Raw genomic sequence first — 19,449 nt, 5'->3', positions numbered from 1 at the left:
GGACCCCGCGAAGCGACTATCGCTTAAAGTACACATATCGATAGGCGAGCGAAGCCACCACCACTAACAGTAAAAGGCAAAAAAAAAAACAGTGAAGTAAACAAAACCGAATCCTTTGAGGAAATCAGCGCAAATCTTAAGATATGAGCAATAGCGAGGACTCGCAGCAGTATCTGAACGACATGCTGGTCAAGGAGGAGGACGAGGCCTCCGGTGGTGAGTGGGAATTCAACTACGCACCGGAAATTTGCATACAAATTACTCTGATTTCACCCCCTCCGCAGACGAATCGGACAAACAGGATGGAGGGATTATGCTGCGGGAACAGGACCGCTTCCTGCCCATCTGCAACATCATCAAGATCATGAAGGTTCCGGTGCCGCAGAACGGCAAGATTGCCAAGGACGCGCGGGAGTGCATCCAGGAGTGCGTCTCCGAGTTCATATCCTTCATCAGCAGCGAGGCCATCGAACGCAGCGTGGCCGAGAATCGCAAGACGGTCAACGGGGACGACCTGCTGGTGGCCTTCAGCAATCTGGGATTCGACAACTACGTGGAGCCACTGTCCATCTACCTGCAAAAGTACCGAGAGGTATGCGAGCCCACCTTCCAACACCATCAGCTCTAATCCAAGCCCCCGTTCCATTACAGTCAAACAAATCGGATCGCAATCTCTTTTTGGACGCCGGCTATCCACATAACGAAGACGGATCTTCCGCGAACGAGGCGGGAAAGCAGTAGCCCCAGGCTCGCCAGCATTGGCAGTTCATCTTTCCAACATAGTTCTGGCGTTAAGTAAGATTCTTTTTTTACCTCCCCTTACCAGCTTTTAAAGTATAATATCTAAATGCCCTCCTTTTTATAAATATTTGTTTAATCTTTACATCATCTTAGAATATTTTGGAACAAGGTTAGAAAATTAGGTTTTAAGTAAACACTTTCCCGCCAAAACTATCAATTAGTTTTTAAGTAATATATAAATCATCTTTTTTTACAAATTGCAATTCAGATACTGTAAGCACTCGCTGTTTTTGCACTCCACCCAACATTTAGTCAAACTCAAGTTATAAGGTATACATATTTGTAATATTAATGGATAATGTGACAGATACGTAATAAGAAAAATTACCCATAATATAACCAAAAATATTCAAATCAGATATCACTTTTCAGTGTTCATAACAATACTTTTGAAAATTTTAACATTTATTTCTTATAAGCTATTTTTTACTGCCCTCGGAAACCGGGACGGCAGTTTCCTAAGCCTCCTGGCTATCCACTCACTTTCGTTTAACGTTCCCAACAAGAGAGGCCTCAGATTGAGCGAGGGCTTGACGCCCTTTCTCACCCTGGATCCCTGAAAACAATCGTAATCGAAGTGGAGACTGCAGATGCGAAAGATGCGCCAGAACTCCCTGGGAATTTTCACCTGGGTGTTGTGTGGCCACATGTTAGCGTCATCCTCGGAGTCGGGGAGCTTATGAAGCCGGAAAGTTCTGGTGACGTCCTTGAAGGTTATCAGGCAGTCCGGAACGAGGCAGCGGTTGGTACTGTATGTCTTCCGCTCGGGGAGGGTCACCTCGTCTTCCTTCTCAGGGCAGATCCCTTGGGACACTTCGAGAACAACATCAAGGGACTGATCTTTAGGCTGCCCATCGGCAGAAAGGTTTTGCAGCCTTGAACGGAGCACCTGAATTCTCGCAGGCGCTTCTTGTTTCGGGCATCCTTGTAACTCTCATCCAGAATTTGATCGGTGTCATGTTTTGGGAAGCTCTTAACACTGTGCTCGTACAGAACGATGAAGTGCAGCGGGCAAAGCTGTGGCCTATCCGATGGCTCCTCAATGCTCATGTGGCTCAGCCAGACTTTGCGCAGCTCGACCATCCTGGGTAGGTCGTAACACACTATTATATGCCGCTCCACACATCCCGGATAGCAGCAATCGAGTTTGTTCTTTCTGTTGTACGACCGATGGTGCCTTGCCGCTTTGCCCAGGACATCGAAGTTGGTGAGGAAGAGGTCCCGATGGGAGTGGCCAAGTTTCAGGGTGGGCATCGCGCCCAAGCGCACACGATTTGCATTAAAACTTGTAAAGAAACAAGTCTCGAAGTGCTCATCGCACACCCTCTTGCCCTTCATGTCCTCGTGGGTGACATCTAGGCGGATGTTGTGATGTGATAAACACTTACAAAACCCGCTACTTTTTAAATGGAATATTTAATTTTTAAAGCGATGTATGTCAAAATGGAATATATTAAGAAGAGAAACTTAACCGTTTGTAGAATTCATCATCAAACTCAAATTCTTTTTAAATTAACAAAAAAAGAATGATTTTGAAAAACATTTAGTTGTTCTTTGATTTTCAGAGCCTATCTCCCCAAAATAAAAGCTTTATGTTTTATTATGATTAACTCTCTTCAATTCACTTAGTTTCGTTTTCATTAATATGTATATTTAGAAAAACACCATCTATTATTGGTTCATCTTCTACAGGTCTACACATATACGCTCAAGGATATTACATAATACGTATGTATCTATAGTTTATATATATATATATATATGTATATATGTATATGTATCATGGAAACTAAAACACATTTCTTTCACAGTTAAAGTACGATGTATAAAAAGTAAAAACAAAAACTTAAGGAACATTGTGTGTGTTGTTTGTTTCTTTGTATGGCATTCTATCCTAAAGCCACTTACGAGTAAATAACGCATTAAAATCACCGGTAGAGACTACATGGTAAAACTAGAAGACGTGATGTGGCATTGGTACAATAAATGTACAAAAAGGTCTATAAAATGGGGCAGCTAAAACTAGGCTAAAATGATTCCTTGTGGGTGGCCTAAACCAGCAGCATGTCGTCGCTGTCCAGGGGCTCGTCCTTGATCCGATTGCCGGTCGTAGGACCAGTGGCATAGTCGCTGAGGAATATGTTCGTGTCGTCGTGGCCCAGATGCCGCGTGGGAATCGCTCCCGGACGCAGCTCATCCGACTGGGCAAAGCAATGCGACTCGAAGTGACGACGGCAGATGTGCTTGGAGTGGTCCCACTTGGGTATGGCCTCGATCTTGAGATTGTAGCACCACTTGGCGCGCTGATTGCGCTGCTCCGGAAAGTCCAGCATCGGCAGCTGAACGTTGTCCACGCCGCAGACAACGCAGCTAACCGTCTTGTCGGTGGGCAGGTGGACCGAGCAGATGTGTTTGCCCCGGTACCGCTGCGTATCCGTGAGCCTCAGGGCTTGGCACCACTGCCTAAGCAGCGTGGGATCTAGAAAAAATAAAAGATTTATTGAGTTAAAAAAAATTTAAGTAAAAAAAAAAACTTTACAAGTGAAAAAAAAAGTTTCTTGATTTTTTATGGCATATTAGAAAACGCGATTATTATACCCTTGCAGAGGGTATTATAATTTCAGTCAGAAGTTTGCAACGCAGTGAAGGAGACGTTTCCGACCCTATAAAGTATATATATTCTTGATCAGCATCACTAGTAGAGTCGATCTAGCCATGTCCGTCTGTCCGTCTGTCCGTCCGTTTATATGCAAACTAGTCTCTCAGTTTTAAAGCTATCTGCATGAAACTTTCCCAAAAGTTGTCTTTCTATTGCAGGTAGTATATAAGTCGGAACGAGCCGGATCGGACGACTATAGCATATAGCTCCCATAGGAACAATCGGAAAAATAAATGAAAAAAAATTATAACTTTTCTGTTTTTTATTTTTTTGTTTAGTTCTTCGACATTTAGTAATGGTTAAATATTTCCGATTTACGGATTAAATTTCATCAAAGTCGGACGACTATATCATATAGCTCTCATAGGAACAATCGGAAAAATAAATGAAAAAAATTATAACTTTTCTGTTTTTTAATTTTTTGTTTAGTTCTTCGACATATAGCAATGGTTAAATATTTCAGAATTATGGTTTAAATTTTATCAAAATCGGACGTCTATATCATATAGCTCCCTTAGAAATAATAAAAATATATAAAATAACTATCAAATAATTGAGCTGCAAATCATCATAGCTTCAATGTTTTTAAACATATACGAAAGTAAATCATAATTTTAATGTTTTCAAAAATGTTTAATTCTTGCAATAGCTGCAAGGGTATATGAACTTCGGCTTGCCGAAGTTTGCTTTCTTTCTTGTTTTTTTCTAATATCTTTTATAAAAATAAAAAGTCTTTATTATTTTGATTATACAAATTCAAAATAAAAATATAAATATGTTTTAAACTAATGATGATATTATACAAATCTTTCAAAAATTGAAGTACAAAGGTAACAAAAAAATGTTTTTTAAATTTGTTTGATAAAAATTAAAATTAAGAGTTATTACTCCAAGTTTTGTTATTAAACTTGACCAACAAAACTTATTTTTCGATTTATAACAATATATATTAAAAATAGGAAAATAAGTTTTATTTTATAATAAAACTTGATAAATAACTTTCTTTTGATTTTTATTATGCAAATTGAAAAACATGTTTTTATTTTCAATTTTATTTTAAAAGTAAAACAGATTTCATCATGTTTTTTTTAATAATCCAAGTTTCTCTTGCAAAAGGTGTTTCACTTACCACTGGGAAACTTGTGCAGCTTGACGTTTCCATTATGATGGCAGTCGGCCATGCAGCAGGTGGCCACGGGGACGGGAGGATCTGGTTTCCTCTTGACAGCAGCCGGCGCTCCCTGGGCATTCAAATGGCGGGTGGGAATGGCGTTGCGCATGAGGCGCCGCACCCCAATCAGCTCCGGCTCGAAGTGGCGGCTGCAGATGAGACGAGTGTTGCGCTGGGACTCCTTGAAGACCATGCCCGTGGCCTGCTCCCAGTTGCGGATGGAGGTGCGGTTGTTGGGCAGCCGGAAGAGCTTGATGCCGTCACCGCGGAAGGCACGGCAGTAGGGCAGGCAGCACTGCTTGACCTTCCAGGGCGGAACCTGGCCCGGAGGCCAGGGATCCAGCTTGGAACGCCTCTCCCGCTTGACGCGAACCTCTGGCTCCAAGTCCTCGTCGCACTCATCCTCCTCCACCTCCTCCTCCTCCTCGTCTTCCTCGTCCTCCTGCAGGCCATCCTCGTCGCCATTCTCGTCGCCTTCGCTGCCCGCCTCGCTGCGATCGGTGGAAAGTTCCCGGCATTGCTCGTTGGTGAAGATCTTGGCGGGCACATTGTCGCCCAGTTCCAGAGTGGGCACCGCCCACGGGCGCAGCTTCCTCAGGCTGATGCAGTGCGGTTCGAAGTGCACGCTGCAGATCATGAACTTCCAGGGCCGCCGCTCGTCGTAGCGGATGCGGAGGTTGTGCGACCAGCGCTCCTGCTGGCGCCTCGACTTGGGGAACTTGTAGATGTGCACGCCGTGCTGGGATCTCTGCCGCTGGCAATGGCTCAGCGAGCACTTGTCGTAGCCGGACTTCACCTGGTTGTAGTAGACCTTCTCCTGCTTCACGGGCAGGCGTAGCTGGCTCTTCCAGTGCGACTGGCTAAAGGGCATCTCCACCTCCTCCTGGTCCTCGTGCAGCTGCAGTTCAGGCTCTAGGAACAGCATGGAGGAGTCCTCGTCCTCCTCCCTTTCCTCCTTGATCTGCAGGGCACTGGGCTCCCGATCCACTCCCGATCGCTTGTCCAGCCGCAAGTTGATGGCCTCGAAGTCGTTGTCGAAGAGGTCGGCGGGAGCCTTGGTGCCCAGCTTCAAAGTGGGCACACTGCCGTGCACCAGTCGCATGTTGACCAGGCACACCGGATGGAAGTGGGCACTGCAGATGCGGTAGCGCCAGCGGTAGTAGGGATCGAACGGCACCTGCGTGTTGTGCTGCCACTTGAGGCACATGTCCTCGGAGTGGGGAAACTTGTGCAGCGTCATGTTCTCGGTGGTCAGGTGATTCGTGCAGCCCTCAATCTGGCAAAACTTGCTGGACTTGCGGGGAGGAGCCGGTGGCGGCAGGCACAGATTGGTCGGCGGCTCGTGGTCCTCCTCCGACTGGAGATCTGCCGACAAGGGTGGCGGCTCCTCGGCCTCCTGCAAGGCAAACTCATTGTCGTACAGCCTGTCCGGTCTGTTGGGCCCCAAAAGGAGCGTGGGCATCGCACCCTTCTTGATCCTGGCACTCTGGAAGCACTCCTGGTCGAAATGGTAGCTGCAGATGCGATAGCGCCACCAGAACTTCTCGTCCATGTCGACCTGGGTGTTGTGCATCCATTTCTGGGCGGCCTCCGAGGAGGCGGGGAACTTGTGCAGCTTGATTGTCCCGTCCACATCCTCCACGGTCACCTGGCATCCCTCGACGGCACAGTGGTTGGCATTGTACTGATTTCGAGTGCCGGCGGACTGGTAGTTGGCATGCTCGGTGGTGTCCACTTTCTCGTAGCTGTCCATGCGCTCGACGTGACCCACCTCCAGCAGCACCTCGAGGGCCTGCATCTCCGACTCCTCCTCCTCCTCCTCGGACTCCACGTGCTCCATCCTCACAATGGGCTCCAACAGGGAGTCACCCTCTTCCAGCTCCAGCAGCTCATCCTCCCCCTCCTCCACGATGGCCTCTGGTTCCTGGCTCAGTTTGGCCGTCATCTCCAGCCACTCCTCCTTGCTGGGTATCTGGTGCACTGGCTCCGCCGGCAAGTGGAGAGTGGGAACGCTCCAGGGGTGCAGCCGCCTGTCGTCGAACGAGCATTGTGGCTCAAAGTGATTGCGGCACACCTTGAGCATGTACTGTTGCTGCTGCTCGGTGATCTCCAGCTGGCCATTGTCAACCCACATCTTCAGGATGTCCCGCCGTTGCGGCAATCCGTGCAGGAGAACCTTGTCCCGGGGCCGGATCATGTCGCAACCCCTGACGGCACAGCTCACGATCTTGACGCGCCTGTTGCTCCTGGCAGAGTGATAGTTATCCTCGAGCAGGCGATCTGGAACATGCTCCGGGAAACTTTTCACACTGAGCTCATACAGGATGACAAAGTGCAGCGGACAGAGCATGGCCACACCGCACGCATCCCCCTCTTCGGTGTCCAAGTGACGCAGCCAAGCTGCGCGAAGGTTCTCCTCCTGGGGCAGGTTGAACGACAAGTTCTTGGACAGCTCCTTGCACTCGGGATAACAGCAGACGGCCTCCGTCACCTGGGCACGCTTAGAAAGCTTCAAGCTCTTGCCCAGACTTTGCTTGTCCGTCTGGAAAATGTCCGGTGAGTCATGCCCCAGCTCCAGAGTGGGCATTGCTCCGAAGATCAATCCACTTTTGTCGAATAGGGAGCCCTCGAAGTGGCTACTGCACACTTTCAGCCTGCCTAGCTGCTCCTTGGCCACTTTCAGTCGGAGATTGTACATCCATTTGTCGGCCAGGGCCCATACTTTGGGGAATCCACTGAGCGGAGTGTCTCCCGGCTGCCAAATACGCCCGCATCCGGGGGCACAGCACACCTCCGGTTTGTTTTGCCAGAGGCTTTCGGGATTGGGCAACATCTCCGCCTCTTGGTCGTGACCCAGGTGGAGGGTGGGCAGAGCTCCCGGGCGCAGTCCCTTGTAGGCACCAAAGCAAAAGGACTCAAAGTGACGCTCGCAGATGAACTGATCCCCCTGAACGAGGTCCACGGGGCTGATCTTCAGGTTGTTGCTCCACGCATCCAGCTGAGCCGCAGTCTTCGGCACCTTGTAGTAGCGCAGCCGTTCGCCACCCGCCTCCTTCGCACATCCCGCCACCAGGCAGTGCCTCTCAATGTCATCCCTGCTCAACTCCAGCGTGGGCACGGATCCCTCAATCAGATCCAAAGTGTTGGGTTCGAAGCAAGCCGGAGCAAAGTGCGACTGGCACACCCTGAAGCCATGACTGCTGGCCTGCATGGAGCGATGTCGGCATGCTGCCGCCCACTTCCGTATCGTTGCCATGTCCTTGGGATACTCATAGAGCCGTACGCCATTGCCCTCGGCCTGGAAGCAAGTCAGCACGGAGCAGTAGCGCTCCCGGATGAACGACATCGCCTGCTCCGTCTCCTGGCTGTCGGCAATGTTACCGTTGTGCCTGGCATTGGGGATCACGTGCCCGTCGTGGCCCAGTTTCAGGGTGGGCTCTGCCCAGCTGCGGAGCTGCTTCTTGCAGATGGCATCGGGTTCGAAGTGGGCCTGGCACACATAGAGCTCGAGGGGATCCACCAGGCGAGGCTGCTGCTGCGTGTTCACCAGCCAACGCAGCAGGGCCTGCTCTTCGGTGGGAAAGCGGTAGAGCCTCACTTGACTGTTCCCAAACTGTCCGCAGGTGGGAATGCAGCATATCCTGGTCCTGCCGCGCGGACTGGGACTCGCACTGGCGCACGGGCTGCCCAGCGAGGCGAGGTCTGTCTTAATCCTCAGCGGCGTCAGCCTGGAGTTGCTATTGGGCGTTTCACTGCGTGATTCCTGCCTGGGATTCGGGTGAATCTTATCCTCATGATTGAGATGCAAGGTGGGTATGGCCCAAGCTTTCGGGAAATCCGCCTCCAAGCACGATGGCTCAAAGTGCAGCAGACAGATGCGATAGCTCTTGTGCCTCGAGCGTTCGTAAGCCATTTTGGTGTTATGCAGCCACTTGAAAAGCTTCACCTCCTCTTCTGGCAGCGGAATAAGCTGAAGACTCTGCGTGTTTTTGGAGGAGCAGCCGGGCACAGCGCATTTGAGTTCGTCAAAGGTAAACTGCAGCTCATCCAAATCCTTTGCAGACAGAACCTTTGGCAAGTCCACATTCTCATGAAGTTCCATAAAGTGGGCACCACATAGTAAACCCTCGTTGCTGGGAGGTAGCTTCAGGTAGGACATCCAGTCCGCTCTTATGACCATGTTGCCAGGCAAATCCACAAAGCAATCCGCTAAAGAACTCATGCAGTCGGTCACCAAACAAGAACCAGTGTTTCTGTAAATGTTGCAACTGCCTTGGTGCAGCTTTAAAGTGGGCACTGCCTGCTCCGTGGGCTTTCCATTTTGCACAAACTGCGCCTCAAAGTGCTCCAGGCAAACGCGAATCTTGCTGGGAACAGTGTCCATGGGTAGTTGAAGGTTGTGCTGCCACTTTCTTAGAAGAGTTTGCTCCTCGGGCATTGGAAGTAACTGGCTAACGTCCTCGTTGGCACAGGTGCTGATGCAACACCTTTCCGGCTTACTCTCCCTCTGATTCTTCGTTGGAGTCTTCGCCTCCGTCTTCGCCTCCGTCTTCGGCTCCGTCTTTATCTCCCTCTCCATCTGCATCTCCAGCTTGATCTCCCGCTCTATCTGCATCTCCATCTTGAGCCTCCGCATCATCTGGACCTCCATCGAGCTCCACTTGCCGGGGCGAATGTCCGGCGGCTCTGTTAGCTTCCTCTTGCGGCAGTGTTTCAGGCTCCAAAGCCGAAAAACCGACTGCTGTGCCGGTGACTGCTCCCGATCCAGATCCACGCCATTGCACGAGTACCTGAGTGGCTCATCGTGGCCAACATTGAGAGTGGGCACTGCGTTCTGCTTGAGCTTGCGGGTGCCGAGCACCTCCGACTGGAAGTGCTCGATGCACACCCGGCCGATGCAGTCGTCCGGATCCAGGTGGAGATTGGCGCACCACTTGAGCAGCAGCTGGCGGTCCTTGGGAAACCCAAAGGTGCTGAGCAGGTGGAAGGCAGTGCGCTCCTTTCTGCAGTGCTTCAGGCAGCAAATGGGCGTCACATTGTTGGCGGGCTTTTCGCGACGCAGCGGTGCGATCAGTGGAGGAGGAGTGGGTGGCATGTCCGGCAGGAAGTGGTCCAACTCCTCCTCTTCCTCCAACTCGTCTCGATCCTCCTCCTCCTCCTCCGCTTCGTCATCGGATGGATGCTCGGCAAAGGTCTCGACCAGTTCAAGGGGATCGAAATAGTGTTCGTCTTTCTCGTCCTCATCCCCGTTGTCCTGGTCGTGGTGGTGCTCCTCCTCAGCCTGCCCGTCTTCCTCCTCCTCCTCCGCCTTCCTCCGCCTCGTCGATTGGCTCCCTTTTGGGCTTCAGTCGCGGCAGCTCCGAGCTGCCCTCCTCGTCCTCGTTTAGTCCCACCTTGATAGCCTCATTGTCGTAGATCAAGCCCTCATCGTGGCCCAGCTTCAACGTGGGCACCGCTCCCGTCTTCAGCTTCAGCTTGCCCCGCACTTGGGCCTCAAAGTGATCCGCACAGATGCGGCCGCGGCACTGATCCGGCGCCAGTCGCAGATTCGCCCGCCATTTCTCGAGCAGATCCTCGCTTCTGGGATACCGATAGGTGCGCAGATCGTTGTCGATGCTCCGCCGCTTGCGACAGTGGCCGAGGGCACAGGTGGGCGTGAAGAAGCCGGGTATGTTCTTGGGATTCTCGTAGATCGGCTGCTCCCGGTGGCCCAGCTGCTGGGTGGGCATGGCCCAGCTCCTCAGCTGCTTGCCGTCGATGCAGCGCCTGTTGAAGTGGGCACTGCACACCCGCGTCGACCGGTCCACCTCGTCGGGCTCCAGGCGCAGATTGTGGCGCCACTTGAGGTGCTGCTGCTTGCCCGTGGGAAAGGGAAAGAGCCGAGCTCCGTGCTCCAGACGACTGCGTCCACAGCTGTGCACACAACACTTCAGCTCGGACACTGTTCTCTTGAACTTCACCTGTAATCCAAAGCAGGGAATTTTGTAGAATGTTTTCAAAATTACAATTGCGGTCTAAATAATGGTAGTTTTTTTGAGCTTATGAAGCAACTTTTGAATTTTATTTTTTTTATATTTTCGTGAAGCTAATACTATAAACTGAATTTGAAAAATTAAAAATTCACATTTATTATAGGTAGAATATAAAATAAAATTGTTTTTTAATTTTTAATTTTAATTTTTAAATTTTTATAATATAAATTTTAAAGAATAAGTAAGTTATTAAACATTTTTTTTCACTACAATGTGCAGTTTTAAGTTTATTTTCTTAAATTGTTATAGAATCATTTACCACAGTATATTGAAAAATGAATTTTAAGGAAATGGATATAAATATCAAAGGATATTTAAGCCTCATTTTGTTTGTTGGTAAGTAAGCATTATGATAGATTTAAGTAAAAGTTGTTGTAAGCCTTAAGGGGATGTTTTTGTTGCACTTTACATCTTTCCAGTACTATTATTTTTACCGCTGCTGTACACGTAAGAGAGGAACTCACCTGTCTGGTAATGGAATCCCTGACAGCAGGCATGTTCGTCACATCTGGCTTAACATCTTCCGGCTCGGACAGTTCCTGCTTGATGCTTATCCCACCCGATTCCTCCTGAACCCTCCGCTGGCGACCAAAGAGATTGCTCTGCAACTCGGCCGGATTCACCTGGAACAGATCCTCCGTTTCGTCGTGGCCCAGCTCGAGGGTGGGAATCGATCCGATATTGAGTCGTGTCTTGCCAATGCAGATGTCCTCGAAGTGGGCGTTGCAGATCTTGTAGCGCTCGCGCTCCAGGAAGCTAAGGTGCTCCAGCCGCAGGTTGTGCTGCCAGCGCTGGAAGAGCTGCGGGTCCTTGGGGAAGCTGTTCATCTGCACCTCGTCGAAGCGACGCGTCTTGCCGCAGGTGGGCACGATGCACTTGAACACCGGATCCACGTAGCGGTCCTCCGGCTTGGGATTCGATATCAGCTCGATCTGGGCGTCGTCATGGCCCAGCTCCTGGGTGGGAATGGCCCACTTGTACAGGTGCTTGGGCCCGATGCAGTCCGCCTCGAAGTGCTTGTTGCAGATGCGCACTCCGGTGCAGTCGACGGGATTCATCTTGAGGTTGTTGCACCACTTCCACAGCATGTCGTCGTCGTCGGTGGGGAAGCGGAAGAGTCGCACCTCGGCCTGCTCCTTGGACGACTCGCAGCCCTCCACCACGCAGTGCTCGTCGGCAAAGGCCTGCGCCTCGTTAGGATAAATGTCCTCGTCGTCGTGGCCCAGCTCCAGTGTGGGAATGGCGCCAGCGCTCAGCCGGCGGCCGTTGAACGAGTGCGTCTCAAAGTGGCGCGAGCAAACCCGGTACTGGGCCCGCATCGCTGCCCGCGGACGCGTCTTGATGTTGTGCATCCACTTGCGCAGCTGCGTGGGACTGTGGGGCAGCCGGAAGAGCTGGACGCCCTGCGCCCGCGTCTTGCGGCAACTCTCCACGATGCAGACGCGCTGCAGGCACAGCTTGCTGGCCTTCAGCTTGGCCGGATTCTGGTAGATCTTCAGGCCGGGCGGCGAGTTGAGGTCCAACGTGGGCACCGCCAGCGGCACCGGACACTTCTTGCTCAGCACATGCGGCTCAAAGTGGGCCGAGCAGAGCCGCCGCTGGGCACTGCCCACCATGGGCACCTGCAGGTTGTGCGCCCACTTGGCCAGCGTGGAGCGATTGAGCTTGGGGAAGCGGTACAGCTGGACGTTGTGCAGCGCCCGCACCTTGCGGCAGTGCGGCAGACAGCACCTGGGCACCCAAGTGGGCTTCACGGAGGCCGGCAGCTTGGTCTTCGCATGGGTTCGCCGCTTGTACAGCATCGAGTGCTCCGGATTCTCGTAGAGATTCTCTATGTTGCCGGCCAGATTGAGAGTGGGTATGGCCCACGGCCGCATTCGCTTGCCAATGCAGTGGGCCTCGAAGTGGAGATTACAGATCCGCAGGCTGGTCAGTTGGGCGGCCTCCGTCTGCAGGTTGTGCGCCCATTTGGCCAGCACCGAGGCCTCCTCCGGCGGCCGGTACAGCTTGATGTCGTCCACGCTGGGGTTCCTCTTGCAGCTCTCCACACAGCACTCGCCCTGCTCCTCGCCGTTGTTGGGTGCAGTGGGTCGGGCATAGAACTCGGCCACCTGTTGCGGCGTGGGCAGCGGATAGGGGATGTTCTCGTGGCCCAGGATTAGCGTGGGCACCGCCCACTTTTCCAGCCTCTTGTTGCGCAGACACCGATCCTCGAAGTGCACCTCGCAGATGGCGTCGTTGAAGAGCTTACTGCCATCGGGCACGGGCCGCTGGAGATTGCCACACCACTTGGTCAGCAGCGAGACGTTGCTCGGGAAGCGATGCAGGTTGGCATGATCCCTGTCCCGATTCCGCTTGCACACGGCCACGCAGCACGTTTCCCGGATGTTGAGCTTCTTGATCACGTCCGGATTGCGGTGAATGTCGTCGTCATCGTGGCCCAACTGCAGGGTGGGCACCGCAAACGGACGCATACAGCCGCCGATGCAGTAGGGCTCGAAGTGCAGGCTGCAGATTCGCATGCCCTTGTGCATCTTCTCCTCGGGTATCTTCAGGTTGTGGCACCACTTGCGCATTTGCTCCGGCCGCCGTGGGATCGTGTGGAATGTGATGTTCTCGTTGTTGTGCCTCTTGCTCTCACAACTGGGCACGCAGCAGATGTCCATGCTGTCGCTGGCATTCAGCGCCGAGGATCCGCCGGCACCCATGGCCAGATAGGAGGCGTTCATGTCCGCATCCACGTAATGGGAGGTGGCCGAACTGGCCGACGACGACGTGGAGGCCGCCGAGTGGCGCTGGTAGGATTTGCTGTGCAGCTGCTGCTGCAGCGAGTGCTGCGAGGTGAGATGTTGCGACTGTTGGTGCTGCTGGATGCCACTGGAGGAGGCCGTCGGTGGCGGCCACAGCTCGTTCTCGTAGATGTTGAAGGTGTCGGTGTGGCCCAAGTGGAGCGTTGGAACCGCTCCTGAAATAAAGAAATCCATTATAGATATACATAAACATAAGTGCAATTATTGCACAGGTACACAGCCAAAAAAACCACAAACCATTTGTACTTTACCATGCTCCAAATTTAAAAAGTCATGGTAATATATAAAATGTTATTGCGTTCGCCAAAACAAAGGCAATTAATTTGTTAACCTGAATTTATAACAAGAGGTTGATTTTTTTTTTAAACTGAAGACAAAATAATAGAATTTCATAAATTAAATAAATCAGAGATTTTAATTTTATGGAGTTTTTCAAAGACTTTTTTATAATGCGGTTTTAAGCGTACTTTACAGTAAAACAAATAAATAACACTAAAAATGTCGCCAAACATCGTGTTTTTATATATTTAGAACATCAGTTTGCACTACCCAATTACAATTATAAGTACGATTGGTTCGTGGAATATCAAAAAGTTATATTTTATGTTGCTGTGTCATTTACAAGCTCACCTGGTGATAGTTTCCTCAGACCCAACGCCTCCTTGATAAAGTGGGCACTGCATATCTTGTGATTCTTTCCGCGATACACACCCGGATCCAGGCGGAGATTGTAGCACCAGCGTCGCAGGAGCACCTCATCCCTGGGAAATCGATAGAGCGACATATTGAAGTCAGAGGATCGGCTCCGGCGGCAGAAGTTTAGGCAGCAGCGCTTCTCCTCCACATAGAGATTCTTGGGGTTGTCGTGGATCTTGCCGTATTGGGCACCCAGATGCAGGGTGGGCACCGCCCACGGCTTCAGCCGGAACTTGCCGATGCAGCGCTCCTCGAAGTGGCGGCTGCAGAAGTGACGCGGCTCCTTGGCCTGCACCGGCAGTCGGGCGTTCTGGCACCACTTGATCAGGCTCTTGATGTCCTTGGGAAAGTTGTAGAACTTCAGGTTGCTCTCGCCCCGCTGGCTGGTGCAGTGCGGCATGCTGCAGCGGGCCACCTCGCCGGTGGTGAAGGTGTTGGTCAGCTCCCGGTTCTGGTAGAGATTGGCCACGTCGTCGTGGCCCAGGTTGAACGTGGGCACGGCCCAGTAGCACAGCGAGTACCGGTTGATGCAGCGCTTCGGGAAGTGCATACTACAGATGCGGAAATTGGCGTAGCTGGCGGCGGGTATGTGGAACATCTTGAGGTTGTGCAGCCACTGGTTGAGGTACTTCTCGTCCTTGGGGAACGTGAAGAACTGCAGCGTGGGGCTGGTGCTCTTCCGCACTCCGCACAGCGGCACACAGCACACTGCGTCCTCGGAGTCGTCCAGCGTGGATGAGTGGGCCTGCGGTCCGGCGATGGCTCCGCCGTGAATCGAGCCATCACTGCCGTAGGCATTGTTGTAGCTGCTGTCCTGAACGCTGTAGGATGACTCGCTGGTCGAGTTGCTATAGCTGCGCTCCAGCTTCACATTCACATTCACCTCGTTCTTCAGCGCGGATGCGGCAAACATGGCCGCTCCATCGGCATTTGCCTGCCGCTGCTGCAGCAGGGAACTTAGCGCAGCCGTGGCCGGCAAGGAAGAGCCGGATGGGTTCGCCTTGTGATGCGGGCCGGAGGGCACTAAAATAAGAGAAAAATAACTCTTTAGATAAGTTTATAGCTTTGAGTACTTAAAGGGTAATGTATTTCCGATCATTATATATGTTTATTCCTTAGAATGCATGTTTTTTCATTTCATGCAAATACTTTTTAGCTAAAATATAGTTAATCATCATTATAGTTTATAAAGCTAATGGGGTTGCCATAGCAACTATCGTTAACTAACTATCTATCATTAGTGGTGTAATAACTTTAATATGAAATTATTTAAGCGTTTATAATGCACAATTCAATATACATGGGTACCCGCACTTTAGAGGTCAAGAATACAAAACATTATTCTTGTAGAGGTAATGGGGTTATCTTTTGGAAAAAAATCTATTTGAGTTTTTATTTTGGGAATTAAAGAAAATTTCTTGTGACAATTGGATTTGGTATTGGCTTACGAATAAGCTTTGTTTATGAACTCTATATGAAGTTAAATCAAATATGCTTATGGCATTAAAAAAAACTATTGATATCAAACATATAATTTATGGGTCTTCTTCCCCTCTAAACTTACTTTCCATAGTCGCCATGTGGCAGTCTTGCAGCTTGTAGTTCGTCTGGTTTTGGTGCTGCGACTGCGACTGCGTTTGCGGTTGGGAAGCTGAGGATGACTGTCCGCCCGTGTAGTACTTGCCACAGAAGTACGGTGCCGCCAGGCGGTGCTCGTGGAGCTCGAGGGCTGTCTGGTACCATAACCGGCAGATGGGACAGTCGAAGCGCTGCTGGAACTTGTGTTGGGGAAGGTGGGCATATAGCTGCTCTCGGTTGGCGAAGGTCACCGAGCACATCTGCAAAACAGAAGATCAATGAAACACGATTCGGGGGTTCCATTAAATCAAGCTTCTTACGTTGCAGACAAAGCTATCGTATTCGTGCTGCATGTACTCGTGCGCCTCGCACTCGGCGATCGTATCGAAGTGCTTGCCACAGTACTTGTGGCAGAAGAACCTGTCGGCCCGGTGATGGTGCTTGTGCCGCTGCAGCTCTTCGGTGGTCATAAAGGACATGGGGCAAGTGCTGCACTTGAAGTCGTACTCCTGGATCCCGCAGTTGCTCTCGGCCACGTGCCGCAGATAGGTTTGCTTCTTGAAGAAGACCTCTTTGCAGCGCTGGCAGATGGGCAGACTTTCGGCGCTGCGATCCAACTGCTGTTTCCGGCGCAGAAAGCTGTTGGTATTCTGAAATGGAGATATGGTCATAAGTTGATTTGTTTGCCAAGTAGACCTAAACACTTACCCTTCCGTAGGACTCATCCTTGACGGTCAACTCCACCTTGGGACTCAGCATGTCCTCGCTGAATTCGCTGAACTTGCTAAAGTCGGCAAAGGGCGTATTGTCGTCTATATAGTTTGACTTGTAGGAATGTTCATCAATGGGTTCCGCTGTAAAAATAATTATTTATTATTATTTATTGCACGAGTTATTTCTGGAAGGGTAAAATTCGACAGAAAAGAGTTCTACGAACAGTAATTTCAAACTCTTTCGAAATAAAAGAGCCTAGAATTGATTTCTAAACATAATATTTGTAGTAATTGTAACTGCAGTTCTCTTATTTATAATAATTACTTGATTATATAATTTTGGTCAACCTTGTCTTACACAAATACAAAATTAACTGTTCCGGAAAACTCTGCGCAGATGAAAAATTCTGTACCCATTGTTTGTTTCTATGGTTTCGAATTGTATTTTGAACTCCCCTTTGGCGGTTGATAAGAATGTATTGTGCCCACACAAAATTGATAGATAACAGAGTGCTCTTGCAGACAAACAGATATTTATTCTATTTACATTATTTATGGCCTACCAACTTGGCCTTTGAACATTTTAACTAAATAGAATAGTTTTAAAAACATATGCTTATGTGATTACTTTAAAAAACAATAGATAAGAGACTTGTACATATATATATTTTCTATTTAAAAACAAATATATCAGATGTGTAATAGTTATAATAATATCATTACTATGTATTTTGTGCGTACCTAATAATATTTGATTTACTCTCTTGATTCCGCCCCACCCACACGCCCATTAAATTGACAGTGCCGGGAGTTCGGGGCGGAACCAATAAATTTTAGGTTAGTCTATGGGAGCACGTTACATAAGATGCGACTTGGAAGACAGTTCCCATTTCGTGCCCCACAACCCGTACAACCCCAATAACAACAACAACCCATTCCGAAAACCCAAAGAGGGAGATGATATGCACACTTATTGGGTTTGGGTTATATGTACATATGTATGCGTATGCGTACGAATCGAACTGAACTGAACTGAACTGAATAGGTTACGCCGGTAGTATAAAGCATCTATCCGAGTATACATTTGCTAAATGGATACATACGTACATACATACAAATGTACATATAGACAGGCAAACGTACTTTCGCACATACCGAGCGACGCGCAAACAGAACAGTACAGAACAGAACAGAATTGTCCGGTACGGAACCGAACCGAACGGGGGGCAGAGATAGAGATACAGAGCCGTAGGTTGACGAGACGAGCAACAGAACCGAATCTGAATCCGAATCCGAATCCCAATCCGAAAACCAACCGAACGAAACAAACGCCAAACCTCAGCGAAACTCAACAAACGTTTTATTGATTCGACGCCAAAACGGAGCTGAAATTACGCTACTTATAGGAAAATGGCCCCATGTAAGTTTGTATCTGTTTCAATGGCGAAAATGGATTTTGCGCTTAAGTTTTCGGTATTGCCCTAGCTTATTTAAAAGGGATTTTTACATTCTTAACTTAATTTAACGGATTATCATAGGTTTAGTTAAGTATTTGCGTTCGTATCATGGAAAATTAATTTTGCCTTCATAATTTATCGTACATATTCCAATTAATTACATTTATTATTATAGTATTTATTTTTCTCTAGGTATACACAAAAAAACTCATTATTTCCCTGACTTTTTAAAGGGAGTACTTCTGTTTTTAATTTAATTATTTAATAATGGTGTGTATTAGGTATTCAATTTATATTTATAATAGTTTATAACTCACATTTTATTAATATTTCTGGCGCTGGGGGCGGGGCCATGGGATTGGGCGGCTGCTGGAAGGCCTCCAGCGGTTCGCTTTTGATATAAGGGTAGCTGCCGGTCATGATATCGTGGCCCATATAGGACCGCTGCGGGTTCAGATGCTGCGGAAGTTGTTGATGTTGTTGTTGCTGCTGTTGTTGTTGTTGTTGTTGTTGTTGCTGCTGCTGTTGTTGTTGTTGTTGTTGTTGTTGGTACTGCAGCAGTTGGTTGTGGGCATATGCCACTGTGTTGGCCCCAAGGCCGTAGCTCGGGCCACCACCCACCCACACCCACGCCCACCGCCGCCCCACTGACATTGAGGCCACCGCCAGCGGCGCCATAATACCCCTGCGTGCCACCACTAACAACCCCCCCCGGCACCCCTGATCCACCATAGCCACCACCCATGAGGATGTTGTTGTTGGTGGCGGCCTTGCAGGGGGTGGGATGGGCGGTGGCGAAGGCCGAATGGTGTGTGGGGTAGGAAGCAACATGTGAGTACCAATTGGCGTGCTGCTGCTGCTGCTGCTGCTGTTGCGACTGCTGCTGTTGCGGCAGCTGCTGCTGCTGCTGCAGGGACATGGGCGTCGCAGGGGGCGGGTAGTGGTGGTAGTGGGGATGGGCGTGATGGGGGTGTTGTTGTGACATCGCGGACGGTTTGTTGCTTGTTTATCCTGTCCCTCCAATCGCCTATCGCCTTTTTTGTGACGCTTTTTCTTGGATATCCTGCAGCCAAGTTAGGGGCGCGTTTGCTCTCTTTTTCGCAAGCTTTTGGCGTCTTTTATATACCAGTTTTTCATCGGCCCTCGTCTGTGTGTATGTATCGAACTGGCATTGTTGCTATTGTCCTTTGGCATTGGCATTTTACAACTGCGGATGCACTTCACACATGGCACTCTGCAACTGCTCTGCAATTGCTAATCTTGATGGCTCTGGGCGGGCGTTGGATTTTGACCATTTTTCGCGATTTTTTGGCAACTGAGCGCGCGACGAACGAAACGTCCAGCGACACACAACAACAAATTGTTTGTGGAGCGCACTTAGCGATGGGGTTAGCCCGGTTATCGATAACAGACCTGAAGGTGATATCGATAAGGGAGCTTTACTATCAAAAGAGGAGCTTTCGGTACATTTTTAAAATTTTAAAGGATACTTATTTAAAAAGCATTTCTATCTATTATTTCTAAATAAAGCA

The 19,449-nt window shown here is 49.7% G+C and overlaps 2 protein-coding genes across 2 annotated transcripts; one reads left to right on the top strand and one right to left on the bottom strand.

Moving 5' to 3' along the window:
- Positions 1 to 45: 45 nt before the first annotated feature.
- Positions 46 to 1,197, top strand: LOC128263392 (uncharacterized). The gene is made up of 3 exons (XM_052998424.1): positions 46 to 216; positions 285 to 592; positions 652 to 1,197. Exons 1-3 carry the CDS (start codon positions 144 to 146, stop codon positions 739 to 741), a joined length of 471 nt encoding a protein of 156 aa, XP_052854384.1. The 5' UTR covers positions 46 to 143; the 3' UTR covers positions 742 to 1,197.
- Positions 1,198 to 2,430: 1,233 nt separating this feature from the next.
- LOC128263371 (uncharacterized) lies at positions 2,431 to 19,269 on the bottom strand. Its single transcript, XM_052998398.1, is given in 10 exon segments — positions 2,431 to 3,280; positions 4,590 to 9,951; positions 9,953 to 10,591; positions 11,128 to 13,628; positions 14,104 to 15,192; positions 15,734 to 16,007; positions 16,068 to 16,397; positions 16,456 to 16,601; positions 18,235 to 18,547; positions 18,549 to 19,269. Coding segments are annotated over 10 exon segments (11,436 nt in total). The 5' UTR covers positions 18,903 to 19,269; the 3' UTR covers positions 2,431 to 2,852.
- Between the last annotated feature and the right edge of the window lie 180 nt (positions 19,270 to 19,449).

This window comes from Drosophila gunungcola, unplaced genomic scaffold (assembly GCF_025200985.1).
Source record: "Drosophila gunungcola strain Sukarami unplaced genomic scaffold, Dgunungcola_SK_2 000001F, whole genome shotgun sequence".
Classification (NCBI taxonomy): Eukaryota; Metazoa; Arthropoda; class Insecta; order Diptera; family Drosophilidae; genus Drosophila; species Drosophila gunungcola.
The sequence above is the reverse complement of the archived record's forward strand: the minus strand, read 5'-3'. Positions and strand labels throughout refer to the sequence as shown.

Excerpts from the sequence above, each read along its gene's own strand:
- LOC128263392 (XM_052998424.1), top strand. The coding sequence starts at position 144 with ATGAGCAATAGCGAGGACTCGCAGCAGTATCTGAACGACATGCTGGTC. Across the intron at positions 217-284 it reads GGAGGACGAGGCCTCCGGTG|ACGAATCGGACAAACAGGAT; the intron begins GTGAGTGGGAAT and ends CCCCCTCCGCAG. Across the intron at positions 593-651 it reads ACCTGCAAAAGTACCGAGAG|TCAAACAAATCGGATCGCAA; the intron begins GTATGCGAGCCC and ends GTTCCATTACAG.